Raw genomic sequence first — 16,684 nt, 5'->3', positions numbered from 1 at the left:
ATCGTTTTTTATCCTGTTAAACTGAACACAAAGACCTGATCTAAAATTAGCCCGGCTCAGTATTTAGGCCACCTCTGTGAGAAGCTGCCTGAGAGTCATCCTCTCTGCGGTTTGTCTGTGCAGCGTCTCTGACGGGCCACACGTCCCCCCCACCTTACGTCTCCACAAGGTGAGTGTTGATAATTTGCCCGAGGCTGCAGTGAAATGCATCCCGGTCGTCGTGACATGAGATTATTCACCGTCTCACACCCTGCCGGCTCTTTGTTCATGGATGACTTCACACCAGCAGCCAGTGTTTCTTCACTGAGACCGAGCGGGGGGGCTCAGAATCTGTGAGGAAACCTGTGATGTTTAACATTTTACCTGCCACTGCTGTTCCTTTATGAGGTTATTTTCACAGTCATGACGCCCTGATCTAAATCACCGCCGTAGGTTCACTTCCACTGCTGGCAGCCATTTATCCAAGATCCAAAAGTCAGGTCTACAGTATACAACGCTGTTAAACGAGGCACAGACACAGACTGTATTTATCAGATGGACACAGCTTATGGGTGTGAAAGGCTGTATCCCAATTCAGGGTCTGCAGCCTTAAAGGCCGCATTTTAAGGCCGATTACGTCACCGCGACGCGACGAAGGCTGTCCCATTTCAAAGGCTGCTTGAAATGCGGACCTCAAATGCGTCCTTCATTTCCCTGAATTTTAAGGACGTGGCGGTGTAGACTTCGTGGCCCAACATATCCCAGAATGCATAGCGCGGCGGTGGGTGTGGATAATTTTGCCGAAAAAAACGACGGATGAGGGGCACCTGAAGAGTAAACTTTAAGTAAGTACTGAATATTATGTCACTTATTTATGTGCAAATGTTTAATAACGAAGAACATTAAAACATTCCTGTTGGCCACATGTCGGCAAAGTTATGTGACATTAGTGACGTTTGTACTAACTTGGTTTTAAAGCCTTTACTTTAAAATATACACCGTTCAATAGCTGACCTTAATCAGAGAATGATCAAAGCTCATGTAGAAACAAACAAACAAAAGATTTTCTCCTTAATTTCTGTCAAACAAAGCTGTATGAAACGTTTCCAGCTGTTAGTATCATGGTTGCTAGGCAACCTGGGCAGCGCAACGGAGGTTAGACCGTCCCATTTCACAAGCCTCGCACTTCCGGCCTTAGCGGTCTTTAAGTACGCGGCCCTTGAGGGTCGTTGAGGCTGCTTACTTTAAGGCTGCAGACCCTGAATTGGGATACAGCCAAAGACTCACCGTGGGAGTGCCTTAAACCTGCATTCTCTGCAATGGCCAGCAGGGGTCGACTGCTCTGACGGCATGGACTTCTATGAGAAAACAGCTCTACTGCTCCCCTGATGTCTGCCCTTTACTGATGGATTAATGGTCTCATCTGAAATTTTCAAGCCTTACTGAAAGACGCAATGCTGATTTTAAAACTCTGTGGTCTCCATTAGTGTACAGAAGAAGGATGAAACAGGGCGTGGTGCCCTTAGTTTCTTATGTTGAAAAAACATTCAGCTTGTGACCAAAGAACTTCCAGCTTCATAAGGGGCTCTTGAGAGATTGTCTACAGTAAATAATGGTTCTATCAGCCTGCAGGCCAAAAATTACATTTTGGACAAATTTTTCTTTTGGAAATTTTGAGCATCATTTTGTAAGTAAGTAAGTAAACTTTATTTATTAAGAGCTTTTCACAGACAGACAATCACAAAGCGCTGTACACAAATATTAAAATATTAAAATAAACAATAAAATCAATAGACATTATATAAAATCAAAAGATCAAATGTAAATAATGTAAAAAATAAAATATGTAGATCAACAAAAGGCTTGTTTGAACAGAAGAGTTTTTAACTGTTTTTTTTAAAAAATCCACAGAGTCAGAAATTTTGGTAGAAACGGATGACATAATAGACATGCTTCCCTTTTTTCTATACAATTTAATACATTTTCCTACACAATATGTCTTTTGTGGTAAACACACGTATCCTCAGACGCACAAGGATTCAGAGAAAATGCAGAAGGAAGTCCAGCATTCGTTTTGTGACTAACTGTCATATAATGTTGTCTTTTCTTCTTGTTTTCCATCAGCCTCAATAACAGAGTTTAGATGTGCTTGACTGGTAAAAATCCTCCCAAAACACAGAAATGTGTGACATATTTTGAATGTGTAGAAGGTTTTAAACATCTCTGAGATATTAAAGTTCACAGGACTATGAATTATTCATGGCCGGGCGACGCATGCACGTTCATTGCATTCTGACTTTCCCATCTCGAGCCAGGGAAACAGAATCCCATCTATTATTGTGTGTGTGTGTGTGTGTGTGTGTGTGTGTGTGGCCTCCGCAGAGATAATACTAAATGAGAAAGAAAAAAAGCAATATTTGTTCAACTGATGCAAGATTTTTGTCGTTTCTTTACTTAAAAAATAAATAAATTTCTGCCATAAAGGGATTTGGTAAAGACGTAAATTTGACACCAAAATGCATAAACTTAAATATCCAATGTTAAAAAATTCGTTAACACTAAATATTCTCATGAACTAAGAATATTTTCTTTCAGGGTTTCTGCCGGTTTCAGGTGAAATCACTCCCTGATTTCCTGATTTTGGAGAAGAGTCAAATCTGTCAGATCACAAACGCCTCAATTAACAGGCTGCAGTGTGGTTTGGGGGCGCTGTTGCCTCATTAAATTAGGGAAAATGTCGTGAAGTGATGTAGGTCAAAAGGCGCAGAGTGGAGAGGTTCCTGTGACTCCAGCACCACCAGCTCAGCTCAGCAGACACCAGCAGGGAAAGCCACGAGCTGGTTTTGCGCATGGTCAGTTTCACCTCAGCCTCTCTCTCTCCCTCTCTCTCTCCGTCCTCTTCACTCATCATCATCCAGCAGCATCCATCTCTCCGGATGTCCACAGCCGTCGGATTCCTGTCTGGTCGCGCCCTGGGCACCAGGTAAGACCCCGCTGTCATTCCCATCACTGCCCGCTCTCAGTGCTCCGGTCCTCTCATCGGTGCCCCTGCAGGTGATCGAGGCTTTTTTCCCCCTTTTCTTTTTGTTTTTTTCTCGGGTTTCTGGGATGCAGCGCGGGGTGGATGCTGCCTGCCTGGATACTGACTCGTTTCCCGGTGTTTCCCTCCAGAGAAATCCGCACTCGAGTCGCTGCCTGGTTGCATAATTTACCTCTGAATGCGATCATCGCAGACTCGGACTCTCCTTCCTCGTTTGGTCCGTGTTATCTGCCGTCTGCTCGGGGTAATGAAAAGCGTGTCAGTCAGTGTAGTGCTTATCTGCCCTGGTTCATCCTGATATCATCTCCACACACACACGCACACGCGCACACACAGGCGGAGTGCACTGGTTCAGGTTTTGGCAGTTTGGCGCATCGCAAGGTCACGGTGGTGCTGGAGCACATCCACAGGGTGGAATGACGGGTTGCTCATGGGCACTCGGGCTCCCAGATGTGATCCGTCGAGGCGGGCTCTGATGATAAACGAGAAGTGTGTCAGTGGGCTACTTTAGCCCGGAGCTCCCCGGAGATTACAGACGAGTGATGCGCTGCTTGTGTGGAGGAGAAATCACAGCTTGGTGAAAAGGCTGTGCTGTGTTAGAGCAGCCCTGTCTAACATGTGGCCTGCTGTTGGGAAGTCATTCATAATGATGAATAATTGTTAATAAGTTGCTTTGCTGGTCTACAAAGAAGTAATATTTTCTATTCGGTTACAAAACACTCCGCGTGGAGATGTTTTCTGCCTTTTAATATCCCTGCGCGTGTAACGTCAGAACAGTCAGACTTCATGTTTACATTGCTTTTATTTTCTTTAGAGCAGGGGCGTGCCCAGAGCAGGACAATTACACTAGAGGAAAATGCATACAAGCAGTGGTGGATTGTAACTTAGTACATTTACTCAAGTACTTTACTAAAGAATCATTTTACTTTCTACTTTTACTCCACTGTACTTTGGATGTCAGTATTTTAGTACTTTTTACTTCATACCATTTATTGTAAAGCATTAATTACTTCATATATTACATATCTAAGAATATCAATATGAATGTGTTATTCTGTGTTAGGGACTGAGTGCTGTGTAGAGGAAATTACATTATTGTGTTTGGGATGTTGAAAATGATGCCGTTGCCAATCAGATGCTTTTGCATCAGTTTTGGCAAAACCTCTGGTTCTTTGCTGAGCTGCCTGGAGACACAACACTGGTCCCATTTTATGCTTGAATGATTCATAGATCAGTGTTAAGTTTTTTAAAGCAGCCAAGGTTTAAAGAAAAACTTTGAAAGACTTTCAGAAATTCTGGATCCTTGGAAGCAAAATCTAAAGAAATAAGGGACTAATAAGGTTTAAGACTTACACAGTATGACTGTAACAGCTGATTATAGCTTTTACTTAAGGAGAACTTGTTTCACCGCTTTGAAAAACATTATTAAACATTGTTTTCTATGCTTGTGGGGCCATTTTTCCTGTAATGTTTTTTACGCTACACTTTATTTTTTATCAAACGCTCTGATTTCCTGTAGGGTCCCTGCCTTGTTTTGTGCCACTCAATTTTAAAAAATCATTAAAACAAAGACTTTAATAGACTGTTTAAAAGCTTTATCCAGTCATTTTAACTCTCCTGCCCACTTGAGATCAGTTTATCAAGTTGGGTTGATTTTGACTATGAACTAAAGGCGTTTATTATACTCCCACATTGGATCTTCAGACTTGAGCTATCGAGCCTCTTTAATATTCACACCAGCTTGTGCTTGATAAGGATCACACCCGGGGCTCTGAGGTGTTAACCAGCACAGGCAGACAGTTTCTTCTCTGTGAACATGTTGAAAAAAACTTAAAAAAATAAATAACTCAGTCCATTTTTAACCTCCTTAGACCCAAACTCTTTCACAGCATGCATTTCTAATTTCTCTTTGATATTTGGTCACATTGGGACTCGATGAATGTAAAAACAGAGAATTACCAGATTTTTTTAACCTTATTTTTGTTTCTAAGAAAAATCAGAGCCACATATGAGGATATTCGTTTAAAGTTTTGATAGAACAGCAGCAGTATAACGTCCTCGTAAGTGGATATCAGGCCCTTGTTGAGCAAAATTGAGTATTTTAGTCTAAATAACCAAAATATGATGTCCACATATGTGGACGGCAGGTGGTTAAAGCAGTTGTCTCACTTTGTTTAAATTGCTCAGTGCTGTTAACGCATCCCTATGCACATATATCAGTTTTCACCTTGACCAGGTTTAAAGAGCTAACAATGAATTGAAATCAGCTGCAAACATCTCTCTCTTCCTTTACTTTAGTATTTAGCTGGTTTTAACTCTCCATCACCGGGAGAAGTGTCAGCGCCACAGTGATGACAGGGAGAAGAAATGGGAATGAATAACCATGAAGGTGAGACGTGTGTGATTAAATGTGTGATGGATTCCTGTCTGCAGGTGGTGTGGAGACAGCAGGCCTGCAGGATAAATCCCCTCTCAGGTGTGACGAATAGTGCACGATTCTTCTGGTTTCACTGAGGCGGAAGGAGAAGCGAGACGTTTATTTCACTTGAGCAAATGTGAAAACAGTCGAGTAAAAATTTGCATTTGAAAGTAAAAATGTTATTTTACTGCATTTGTGAGACAGACCCATTAAAAGTAATCAAATTATCATAAATCACTGGAATTAGTTTTGATTAATATATATGTGAGTGTTCTCATGAACACAGACGTGTAGTTTTCAGTTTGAGCTGATTTGTACTTGTTCTCAGTCACTTCTTGTTATAAATATCTTAAAAATATGCAAACTCATTGCCTCAGAATAAAATGAAGTAATATCAGGGATGAGTTTTAACTAACGTGTTTATTTTGAGTCTGCAGCACAGAGCTCGGTTACACAAACAGCCTGATCAAAAAACAATGTCAGCAGTTATTATCCAGTGTTTAATTACTGCAGTGATTAATATGTTTCAGCTGCCAGCAGGTTATGTAATCCGAACTGCTTCTCATTTCTTAAACAACCACGTAGGAAGACACAGCTCATAGTGGAAAACATGTTACTCTGTTTCACGAGGATCAAATTATTGACCTGCATCGAGCAAAGAAAACAACCGAACAGAAACACTGAAGCAACCACAGCTGGTTAAGAACTGTTCAATGTGTTATTAAAACCTGGGAAGATAGTGTTAAACCATCATCTCTGAACAAGAAATTCAGTTGAATAAAAAGCATTTCTACATGTGCGATCTGAAAAGAGCTCAACCTTAAGAAAACTACCGATCGCTGAGGTGAACCAAGAAAAAGGAGCATAAACACTGAGCGAAGGCTGAGCCATGTAGTCTGCCTTTACAAACATGCGCTCAATACAAGTGTGACAAGTCAAGACAATACAAGTCAGTTCATGAAATTTCTTCCTTCATAGAGTTTCCATAATCAGCTGTAAGTGGTGTTATTGCAAAGTGGATGCATTCAGGAACCACAGCAGGGATTGGCCAGTACGTACTGACCAAACTTCCTCTGACATCATCATCAGCACAAAAACTGCACTGCTGGGTTTCCACAACACAGCAGCTCCTGTAGGTGTGAGGTGTTGGAGGCCCAGTGTGTTTGTTCATATCGTAGAACAGGGGTCCCCAATCCCAGTCCACGAGGGCCGGTGTCCCTGCAGGTTTTAGATCTCACCCTGGGTCAACACACCTGAATCACATGATTAGTTCATTACCAAGCGTCTGGAGAACTTCAAGACATGTTGGTCGTGTCCAAATTCATGGGCTGCATCCTCCTGAGGCCGCATTTGTAGACCGATTACGTCACAGCGATGCGCCGAAGGCTGTCCAAATTTGTAGACTCCTCCGAATGCAGCCGACAAATGCGTCCTCCTTTTCCCCGAATTTGAAGGATGGGTCGGGTGTGTCCTTCTTGGCCCACCATATCCCAGAATTCATAGCGCGGCCCAGCCAAGCTCCAGTTTCCGGCAATGGCGACCCCTACTAAGTTTTAAAATTACTCTTATTAATCTTTCTGGGCCACAAAATAAACTTTAAACATATTTTCAGGCGAGAATGTGGGTTAGCTCGTTGATAATTAAAAATGAACACAAAAAACGGAGAAAGATTTCAGGTCCATTTTCGATTTTTGTGCCGTGGCGCTGACAACCGGAAATACTCTGAATTAAGGGCGGGAGTAGATCGGGAAGGCTAGACCGTCCAATTCCATAGCCGTTTACTTCCGGCCTACCCGACCTCCTGAGGACCCGGCCCACGTAGACCGCGAAGGCCGGGTCCTCAGGAGGATGCAGCCCATGAATTTGGACACGACCGTTGAGAAGGTAATTTATCCATTTAAATCAGCTGTGATGGATCATGGAGCCATCTAAAACCTGCAGGGACACCGGCCCTCATGGACTGGGGTTGGGGACCGCTGTAGTAGAACAAAGTAGAGGACGTGTGCTTAATATTAGGGTAAACAGGAAGTCAGATTCTTCTTTGAACATTAAAAGTTTCACCAGTTCATCGATGAATTCATGTGTACGTTTATGGAAATTTTACAAAGATTCCTAAAAAATGGGATGGATCTGAAGTAACCCATTGACAACTTGAGAAAACCACTTCTGACCATGACTGATAAATAAACTATAAGGCTACATGTTATTAATGTGAGCCTACGATCAATCCAGTCTTAACCAGAGACACAGAAAATGATTTTTTTTGTTGGATTATATAACTCCCTTCATATGTGTCATGAATCATATAATATTTAATCTATTTATTCAGTGAGGATAAAGCCGAGTGGAGGTCCAATGAAGACATGAGCACATATCGATGGAGTCCTCTTTCAACACCGTAGAGCTCCAGGAGCTGCGAGGGAGCGGAGCCCGGCGAGGCCCATCTCCGACACCGACTTCAGCACCCTGGACAGCAGCGACGCTGGGCTGCTCCGCCCGGGGCTTTGAGAACGCCTCCTACGAGCAGGATGAGGAGCAGGACCTCCGTCAGCAGGAGCAACAGCCGACGAGTTATCCGCCTTCCACATCAGGGAACAGTAAGGTGAGCGCGGTGGGGTTTGGTGGTTGGTGGCAGACATTTGTTTTGGATGTTTTTAAAGCAGTCGCTTAAAACAGTCCTTATGTGACCTCAGCAGATTCGGGTTACAGAGCGAACCCCGTAGCCAAAAGTGATGTAACCTTCCAAATCTAACCTGAGCCAGAAATCCAGCTTCACAGGCGTCTCTTTGGAAGATGAACCCTGTGAGAAGAGACAAACAAACGCTGGCGTGCAGCTGCGGGTCTGGAAAAAGCACTTGTCCAGGGTTTTCTGGCATGTTTGTCTTCAGGAAACAAACAGATTTAAGCTTCCTTCTCAATTGGAAAATGGCTTTGTACTGATTGCTGTTCAGATGCCTTTGGGGTGACATCACTCTCCCGCCCTGGCTTTTATTTTGTTTGTATGTACTGTTTGTTAGACTGTCACGACTCCACAGAGCTCATCTGTATCTGTACAGCTTTTACTGACACATGTCGGCGACATTCGTCAGTAACATTTCGTCGCGCCGACGCATTTTCTCCTCTTTGGATGTGATCTCACTGCTTTCTGTGAACGCTGACCTCAGCGCTGTGCTCTGGCTTGTTTATCTCATCCTTCTAATTCTTTCTTTCCTTGTTTTTTCTTCTTCTAATTCTTCCTCTCCACTTCATCCCTTGCTTCTTTTCTTTCTTTCTCAAATTCTCTTTCTTTTGTCACATCTTTACTTTCTTTTTTCTACATATTCCTTCTTTTCTTTACTCTTTCCATTGTTTCCTCCTTTCCCTACTTCCTTTTTCATTTGACTCTTTTTTCTTTCATTTTTCTTTTTGTCTTCACTTGTCTGTTGTTCCTACCTCCCTTCATTCCTCCCTCTCCCCCTCTCCCTTTATTCCTCCCTTCTTTCGGTTCCTGCTCCCTTTCCTTCGTTTCTTTCATTCATCCTTAATCTTTGGTCTGTTTCTTCACTTCATTCGCTCCTTCTTTCCTTGTGCTGTTTATTAATGATTTTATCTGTTCTGTCTTTTCCTTAACCCCTTCATTCCCCCCTTTTCTGTTCTTTTTTGTATTGTTTTTAATATATCTTCTCCCCCTCCAGCATATAATGGGCTCTTTTGAGGACATTTCTTATCATTGTTATGCTGATGATATTCAGTTGTACGTTTCTTTTATGCCCGAGGATTTATCTAAGCTTCAGCGTCTGAATGATTGCTTAGATTCGATCAAACGTTGGATGGCTGCAAATTTCCTCCAACTCAACGAGGGGAAAACCAAAGTCCTTGTATGCGCCCCTGATAGGTTTCTATCGCAGATAGTGAAAGCCCTCGGTCCTCTCTCACTTTATGTTAAATCCTCTATCAGGAATTTAGGTGTCACCTTTGACTCGACTCTCACATTGGATGGGCATGTGAAATCTCTGGTTCGGTCTTGTTTTTATCATTTAAGAAATGTGGCTAGGCTAAGCCCGGTTTTATCTCGCTCTGAACTGAAGATTGCTATACATGCATTTATTTCGTCACGCTTGGATTATTGTAATTCGCTGTTTATGTGTCTAAGCAAAGGTTCTCTGGATCGTCTGCAGGTTGTGCAAAACGCTGCAGCTAGACTGTTGACAAAATCCTGCAAGTACTCACATGTGACACCGTTGTTATCTCAGTTACACTGGCTTCCTGTTAAATTTAGATTTGATTTTAAGATGCTGGTCTTGACCTACAGAGCTGTGCACGGACTGGCACCAGCCTACAACTTTGATCTGCTACAGCCCGATGTCCCTAGCAGGTCTTTGAGGTCATCTGATCAGGGCTTACTTGCTTTAAAAAATACTAAGAGGAGGACTAAGGGTGACAGAGCTTTTGCCACTGTGGCCCCGAGACTGTGGAAGTCTCTCCCCCAACATTAAGAACTGTGGACTCAGTCGCTGTTTTTAAAAAACAACTCAAAACTCACCTTTTTAAAGCTGCTTTTGGTTAATTTTATGCCTGTTTTATTTTCTCTTTTTAAATCTTTTTATGACTTGTAATCTTATGTGCAGCACTTTGTGATTCTGTCTTGAAAGGTGCTATATAAATAAAAATTTATTATTATTTATTCTTCTTCCTCCCTTTCTCACTAGCATCATCATCAGGAGATCTCGCCACAGTCATATGATGAGGAGGAAGGCGGCGGTGGAGCAGGTGGAGGTCAGGAGGACGGTCAGGACTTCACTGAATTTCGCCCCGTTGACGACCACTCGGCAGACTATGGCTTCATCTTGGCGCTGGTGTTCCTCGTGAGTGGGATCGTCCTTGTGGTAATCGCCTACACCATCCCACGGGAGCCCAAAGTCGACCCTGACTCGGTTTCAGCGCGACAGATGGAGAAGCTGGAGATGTACTACGCCCAGCTTGGCTCCCACCTGGATAAGTGCATCATCGCGGGCCTGGGCCTGCTGACCCTGGGAGGGATGTTCCTGTCCGTGCTGCTCATGGTGTCCATCTGCCGCGGCGAGATGTACCGACGCAGGGCGGCATTCGTTCGACCCAAGAGGACTTACGGCTCCATCAACCTGAGGATGAAGCAGCTGGCGACTGGAGAGGCGAGGTTAGGTGAGGGCGGGGATGGAGGCGAGGAGGTTTTGGTGGAATGCGCAGAGACGCGGAATAACGTACAGCCAGAGCCGAGCCGGGACTCCAAATCAGTACCGGGACCAAGCAAAAACCCTCCTCCTTCTCTTCCTGCTGCTTCTTCTTCTTCTTCTGCTGCTGCACGTGGAGTCAACTAGCTCCACCCTCTGCCTTCCTCTGCGCGATCCCCCAGGTGCATTATGGGGATGCAGGTCGCCCGTTTGTGCCGAGGGGAGAACCCCATCTTAAGCAAGAGACTTCCTGCCGGAGCTGTTACCCGGCTTGTAGGGATGAACTGAGCTTAAGGGATATTTATTCTGACCAATCACAAGGGATGTATGACTTTACAAAAGAGGGCTCAACTGGGTGGAAGACGAGAGGTAAGCCTGTGGCAATGTGGATAAGAGCACATGTGGACATGAACGGATGCATATCAAAGATTAAAATGAAGATTTTGAATCCTAGTATGTTAATCAGATTAATACAATATAAAGCACATTATGATATAAAGCACCGCAGAAAGTAAGATGAACATTTTATTGTGAAAATTCTTTACTGATGCTGAAAGGAAGTTCGGTAATTAAATCTAGCCATATTTGAAGCCCTGACCAGCAGGTTTACCTTAACACACTCACACTAAATACTCGGCTTGCAACGCTGCTGTGAATAGCACTATAACAGACTTCACAGTAAATTACTGGAAAAGAAAGAGCAACTCGCAGTCGTACAAAAAACAGAGGCAACAGTTTTGAAAGCTTGGCGACGTTCACCTCCATTAATACAGAAGATTAACAGCAGAAAACCCTGAAAAAAGCTTAAAATGTTCAGTTTAAACCTGCATTAAGCAAAATAAGTGACTGATTAAAAAGATGGAACAGAGCTCGTTTGGCTCCTTTTAGCGGCTTGTTTTGTTTTTCTGTGTGATGTGGTTTAATGTTGGGAGGTGGATTCAAGCTGGAAAGGTTCTCAATTCGTTCCATCTGATATTTCTGTGACTTTTTTGTAGTAAAACTGTCTTTGCTTACTTGTAATATACATTTATTATCATATAATTGCTGATTTTTGTGCCCACATGATTAATGGGACCTTGTTGGAGTTTGTTTTTGATCTTTTTTAGTTGCTAAAAGCTCCACTGTGTTCCCCCTTCATCCCGTTTGATGTTTGCCTTTTTTCTCTCTATAATGGCAGCCTGCTGGGGCTGATCAGAGTTGTAGAGTAGCATTATGATTCGTTTCTGCTTGTGTTTGTGTTTATTTTTTCCTCCATTATTCCCTCTCTTTATCTTAGCTCCTTGTTCTTTTGCTGCACGTCACTGCCCTGTGGTCGCCAGCTCACCTCTGGCTTTGTCTATCAGGGTTTTGACAAACACCTAAACAAGAAGAAATCTTTTACAAAGCTCAGAAAATCTAAGAGGAGCTGCAGATTTAGCTAATAATGGATCTGACGCTGCAAGCTTTCTTAAATTTTCAGTTAATTTGTTGTAAAGGTGTCGGGTGAAAATGCTCGTGTTCAGATTCATCACAGCTGTTTGTGTCTTTGTTGATATTCTGCCAGCAGATTTTTAGTAGAGGCAGAAAAAAACCTCCACGGGGAACTTTTAAGCCATCAAATATTGATTCTCTTATTGGCCTCAAACGTCCAGAATCCATCTGTCTATAACCACACAGCACATGCTGCTGCTGCTTTCTCTCACTGTAAGTACAGAAAATGGCAGCCCAGTGAGAAATACTCCTCTGTGCATTGTCTGGCTTTAACTCGCCAGCTTAAAAGCCGATTATGCCCCCTTGTGGTCAGAAATTGCTTAATGCAGCTTTAACGTTTGGCTGGCTGCAGCGAGAGCTAGGAGGTAACGATGAGAGGTGTTAGCCTGGCAGGTGCAGAAGTGATACACGTTACCCAGAAAGCATTGCTCCAGGCGTCAAAGAGCATAGTCGTCTGTAATGATTTCTTTTATTTTCTTATTTTTCTCTTTGACAAACAGTTTCTGAGCAGATCTTGGTTGGAAATCACGGCTGTTTTATTTTTACAGCAGACACTAGATGAAGAACACAGTTTGTTTGTTGTTGTTTTGTTTTTGTTTGTTTTGTTTGTTTGTTTGTTTTTTATCAAAGAAGCATTTCAAAATCAAAATTTTAAGCCACAATAACGAGTAATTTAACAGGGGTCACATTCATTTTTGCAAGCGACAGAACCAAAAAAGAAAATGTGTAAAAATCGACTTCTCCAACAAGCCTGTTTTATATAAAAAGTGTCAGTGAATGCAGCATCAACAATAAGCATCGTGTCACATATCTGGTGTGTCGTGCTGCATCATCCAAAACTGTTGCCTCGTGGTTACTGATCAGCATTTTCTGTGAGCATCAGCTTCCACAGCAGAGACTCCATCAGAGAGGGAAGCTTCATCTATAAGCAGCAGCTGCTTCTCCTGAACTTGAAGTCATATTTATATAAAACTAGCCTGTGCTACACGCTAGACTTACATAGACTTTATGGTTTGTATCATTTGAAAGTGCGCACGAACTTTTTTAGACTGAGCAGTTTTTATGATCAGTGGTGGACGAACACTTCAGATCTTTACTTAAGTAAAAGTACTAAACACAAGAAAGAAGTTAACTCGAAGGGGACCTGTTGTAAATCCTTATTTTCTGTCATATATCCTGTTACAGTGATAGAAAGTCACAATACTCCGCTTTGGTCTGTATGAAGTCACAAAGAAACGATATCCTTCATATGGTCTTTTCATTCAGAGAGCACAGAAGCCCCGCCCACCTGCCTTTAAATATATTCTATTTTCAAGGCAACATCCAGTTTAAAATAAGTAAGGATTATTTTGAACTTTAAATCATGCAAAGCTATTTTGGCAGAGAACAAAAATATGAAGCAGGATGTGAGCAGAATTGGCTCCCTTGATAGTAATTGTGCACATTTTGCAAACTTCACGTTGATTACAAAGCACAGATCCATTGTTTCATTTGTACATTTAGACAACCGAGAGAAATGTTGGTGTTAAAGAGAGTGAGTGTTTATTTTATCGAGTAAAAAACTGTAGAAGAAAAAATGCTAATAAAACAATTTAAAGGACAAAAATAATTAACTTCTATAACTTAATGTTTGAGTTCTACTTGTGTTTAATTTATAATGATCCCTATAAACAGATTCTGTATGAGTATGAAGACATTTTTGGGACAGGAAGCCTTTTGGTTTCTGTTTGTACTCCAGGCTTTGGATAGATGTGGGTAAACAGTTTATGTAGGGAGGAAATGCAGGATTACATTTGTCAAAGTATGTTAGATAACCATTGTGTAGTATCTTATGACAGTTTTTTATTAATTATAAAAGAAATTACAAATGGAAATCGTGGCCTGGCTGGTACCACAAAATTAGCCATTATACCCAGTGGCTAAGTTATCAGACATCCCAGTGGGTTCCCAGAATTAATTACTTGTGCCTACACAACTTCCATCCATCCCCTTATCCAATTCAGGGGCACAGGGGAGCTGGAGCCTGTCCCAGCTGTCATAGGGCAAAAGCCCGGGTACACCCCGGACAGGTCACCAGACTGTTGCTTTATTCTGGTGTTTATCATAATGATAAAGATAATCATGAAAGTAACTTCAGCTGCAGAAAAACTAAAGTAAGCGCCACTGAAGGTAAAGTACCTCAGAGTTTAGTTACACTCCACCACTGATTATAATCCGAACGTCTATGAAAGAGTCAAAAGCCTAAAATGGGTAAAAAGCTGATTTCATCTTAAAGAAGAAACATTAAAGTGACTTGTGGATGTTTTTGAGTGGATTGAACCTTTAATGACACCACTTATTTGTATTATATGTACACTGATGTTATTTATGTCATGTAAGGATACGATATGCCTTAACAAGTAAACACCGGCACTGTACATTGTGTATACACTGATATTATTATGCTAACGTATTACGGTCTGTATAGTGAGCCAGTTAGCCAAGGGTAATGTAGCCACACACACACACGCACACACACACACACACACGCACACATTATTGAGTCCAGCTTGCAGTGGCGCACACACTGATACTAATCTCAGCTGTTTTTTGACGTTTTACAGTTTTCTTTCACAAATACTGTAAATATAACCTGCAGACATGCAGGATGTGGAGGACCTTCAGAAACTTCTGCTCCAGAAACACGATGCAGGTATGCAAAATTATAAAAAAAAACAAACAACGAGTCACAGCGAACCAAGTTCTTTCTGTCAGCAGCCGCTTCATAAACATCACACAAACTGCTGAGTAACCCTGCGAGGCCCAAACCATCACAGGATCAGAAAAAATGACTTTTGGCTTCTCTGTTATTGTTAGGTCTTTACCTCATAACATAAAGCGCCTTGAGGCAAATATTGTTGTGATTGGTCGCGATATAAATAAAATTGAATTGGAAATGGAAATGTGACTAGTTCGCAAAGTGTGTTAGCAAAATTATTAAACTTTTAATTCGACTGTGAAGATATCAGAGAACGATTTTAAAAAGTGAAAGTCCCATTGTTGATGGCGTAGATTTAGGGGTAATTATTAGTGATGATGGCTTTAGACGTCACAGACAAACAGTCTTACGGCCGATCAGCTGGTGTGAAGGTCGTTTGAGCCTTAAAATGTCAGAAAAAACTAAAATTGATTTTTTTTCTCCCACTGACAATAAAAAAAAGTTCTAGACATATATTTATCACCTTTAAATATCCCTACTATGATCACACTTTGGAAACAAAGAATTTGAGGACATCAACAATGAATATAAATAACTTTATTGTTATTTAACTAACGATAAAATATTTTCTGCTTTCAATGAGTCTTCTGATTATTTTAGTAATAAAACATTTAACATAAGAAAAAAAGGCCAATAAATATACAAAAGCATGAGCCTCAAATATATTGAATCTATCAATACTAACGTAATTATAAACAGTGATAGTGTAAGCTAAGATTAAAAAGTAAAACAAAGACATAACTTTACATGAATTATTATATTTATTAATTACAAACAGCAAATGTTTGAGGACACAAATATTCAAACCTGTTAAAGGTTTTAAAATAATTGTATTTATAGTGTTATTGTTATTTTACCAGGAGCTGCCTGAGACCAGGCTAACGATGAGCAGTGTGTAACCTCATTCGCTGCAGGTTAACATTAATAAACAGAAGGTCACAGATTTGGTCCTCGCCACAGCCCCCCCACCCTCTGCTGAAGTGTCCTTGAGTAAAACAAAACCTGAGATCTTTGCCGCCTTCATGTGACGGGGCTTCATGGTTAACATCGGGACACACGTGAGCAGTGTTGGGAAGGTTACTTTTAAAATGTATTCCATTACAGATTACAGAATACATGCCCCAAAATGTATTCTGTAACGTATTCTGTTACGTTACTCAATGAGAGTAACGTATTCTGAATACTTTGGATTACTTAATATATTATCATGCTGTTTACAACTACATGAATGTACTATTGCTGTGATTTATTACTGTTACTGAAGGTCCGCGGCTCCGAACCGTAGTAAAGGGACCTCTGGCTAATACGGTGGGTTCTGTGTCGGGCTCGTAGCCGAAAACTAGCTTTACTTTGTTGTCTGGGTCAACTTTGCTAGCAGAGACAGAGAGAGGCGTTGAAAGGCTGCTCCAACAGAACTTATTGTTTTTGGAGGAAAACACGAACACGGTGTACAGTCGAGTCTTAATAGCTTACTTACAGCTGGGCTCGTCAGGCTCTCTTCTTGGCTGCAGTGGTTATTATTATATTTACATGCTTCCAGCTCCCGTTTTTGCTCGATGACAGCTCGTACTTTTCCTTTTTCTCCCTCCCTCGCTCACAGACACATAACGTGTATGGCAGTCCATTCTCCCTGCAGCACGGACTACACTGCCCATGATGCTACATTCTTTAGAGCTATACCTGTAGCATTCTGCCTATTAGCTTAGCACAACAACAACAAAAAGGCCTCTCTCACCCAGGAAACACGCAGAGAGAGAGCGTCACCCTGTAACCATGGTAACCGTAACGCTGCCGCCTGGAACAACAGAACGTAGCTGTCAAACAAAACC

At 41.8% G+C, this 16,684-nt stretch overlaps 1 protein-coding gene across 1 annotated transcript; it reads left to right on the top strand.

The window, feature by feature from the left end:
- Positions 1-2,689: 2,689 nt before the first annotated feature.
- Positions 2,690-15,888, top strand: tmem74b (transmembrane protein 74B). Its single transcript, XM_087841080.1, has 4 exons — positions 2,690-2,962; positions 5,318-5,408; positions 7,768-8,040; positions 10,127-15,888. The coding sequence occupies exons 3-4, from the start codon at positions 7,816-7,818 to the stop codon at positions 10,772-10,774; spliced, it is 873 nt and encodes a 290-aa protein (XP_087697206.1). The 5' UTR covers positions 2,690-2,962; positions 5,318-5,408; positions 7,768-7,815; the 3' UTR covers positions 10,775-15,888.
- The last annotated feature ends 796 nt before the right edge of the window (positions 15,889-16,684 follow it).

This window comes from Neolamprologus brichardi, chromosome 5 (assembly GCF_056152115.1).
Source record: "Neolamprologus brichardi isolate AB-2024 chromosome 5, ASM5615211v1, whole genome shotgun sequence".
NCBI lineage: Eukaryota > Metazoa > Chordata > Actinopteri > Cichliformes > Cichlidae > Neolamprologus > Neolamprologus brichardi.
This window is presented reverse-complemented; position numbering and strand designations above follow the sequence as displayed.

Coding starts and splice junctions, on each gene's coding strand:
- tmem74b (XM_087841080.1), top strand. CDS start 7,816: ATGGAGTCCTCTTTCAACACCGTAGAGCTCCAGGAGCTGCGAGGGAGC. Junction 8,041..10,126: donor CCACATCAGGGAACAGTAAG/GTGAGCGCGGTG, acceptor CTTTCTCACTAG/CATCATCATCAGGAGATCTC.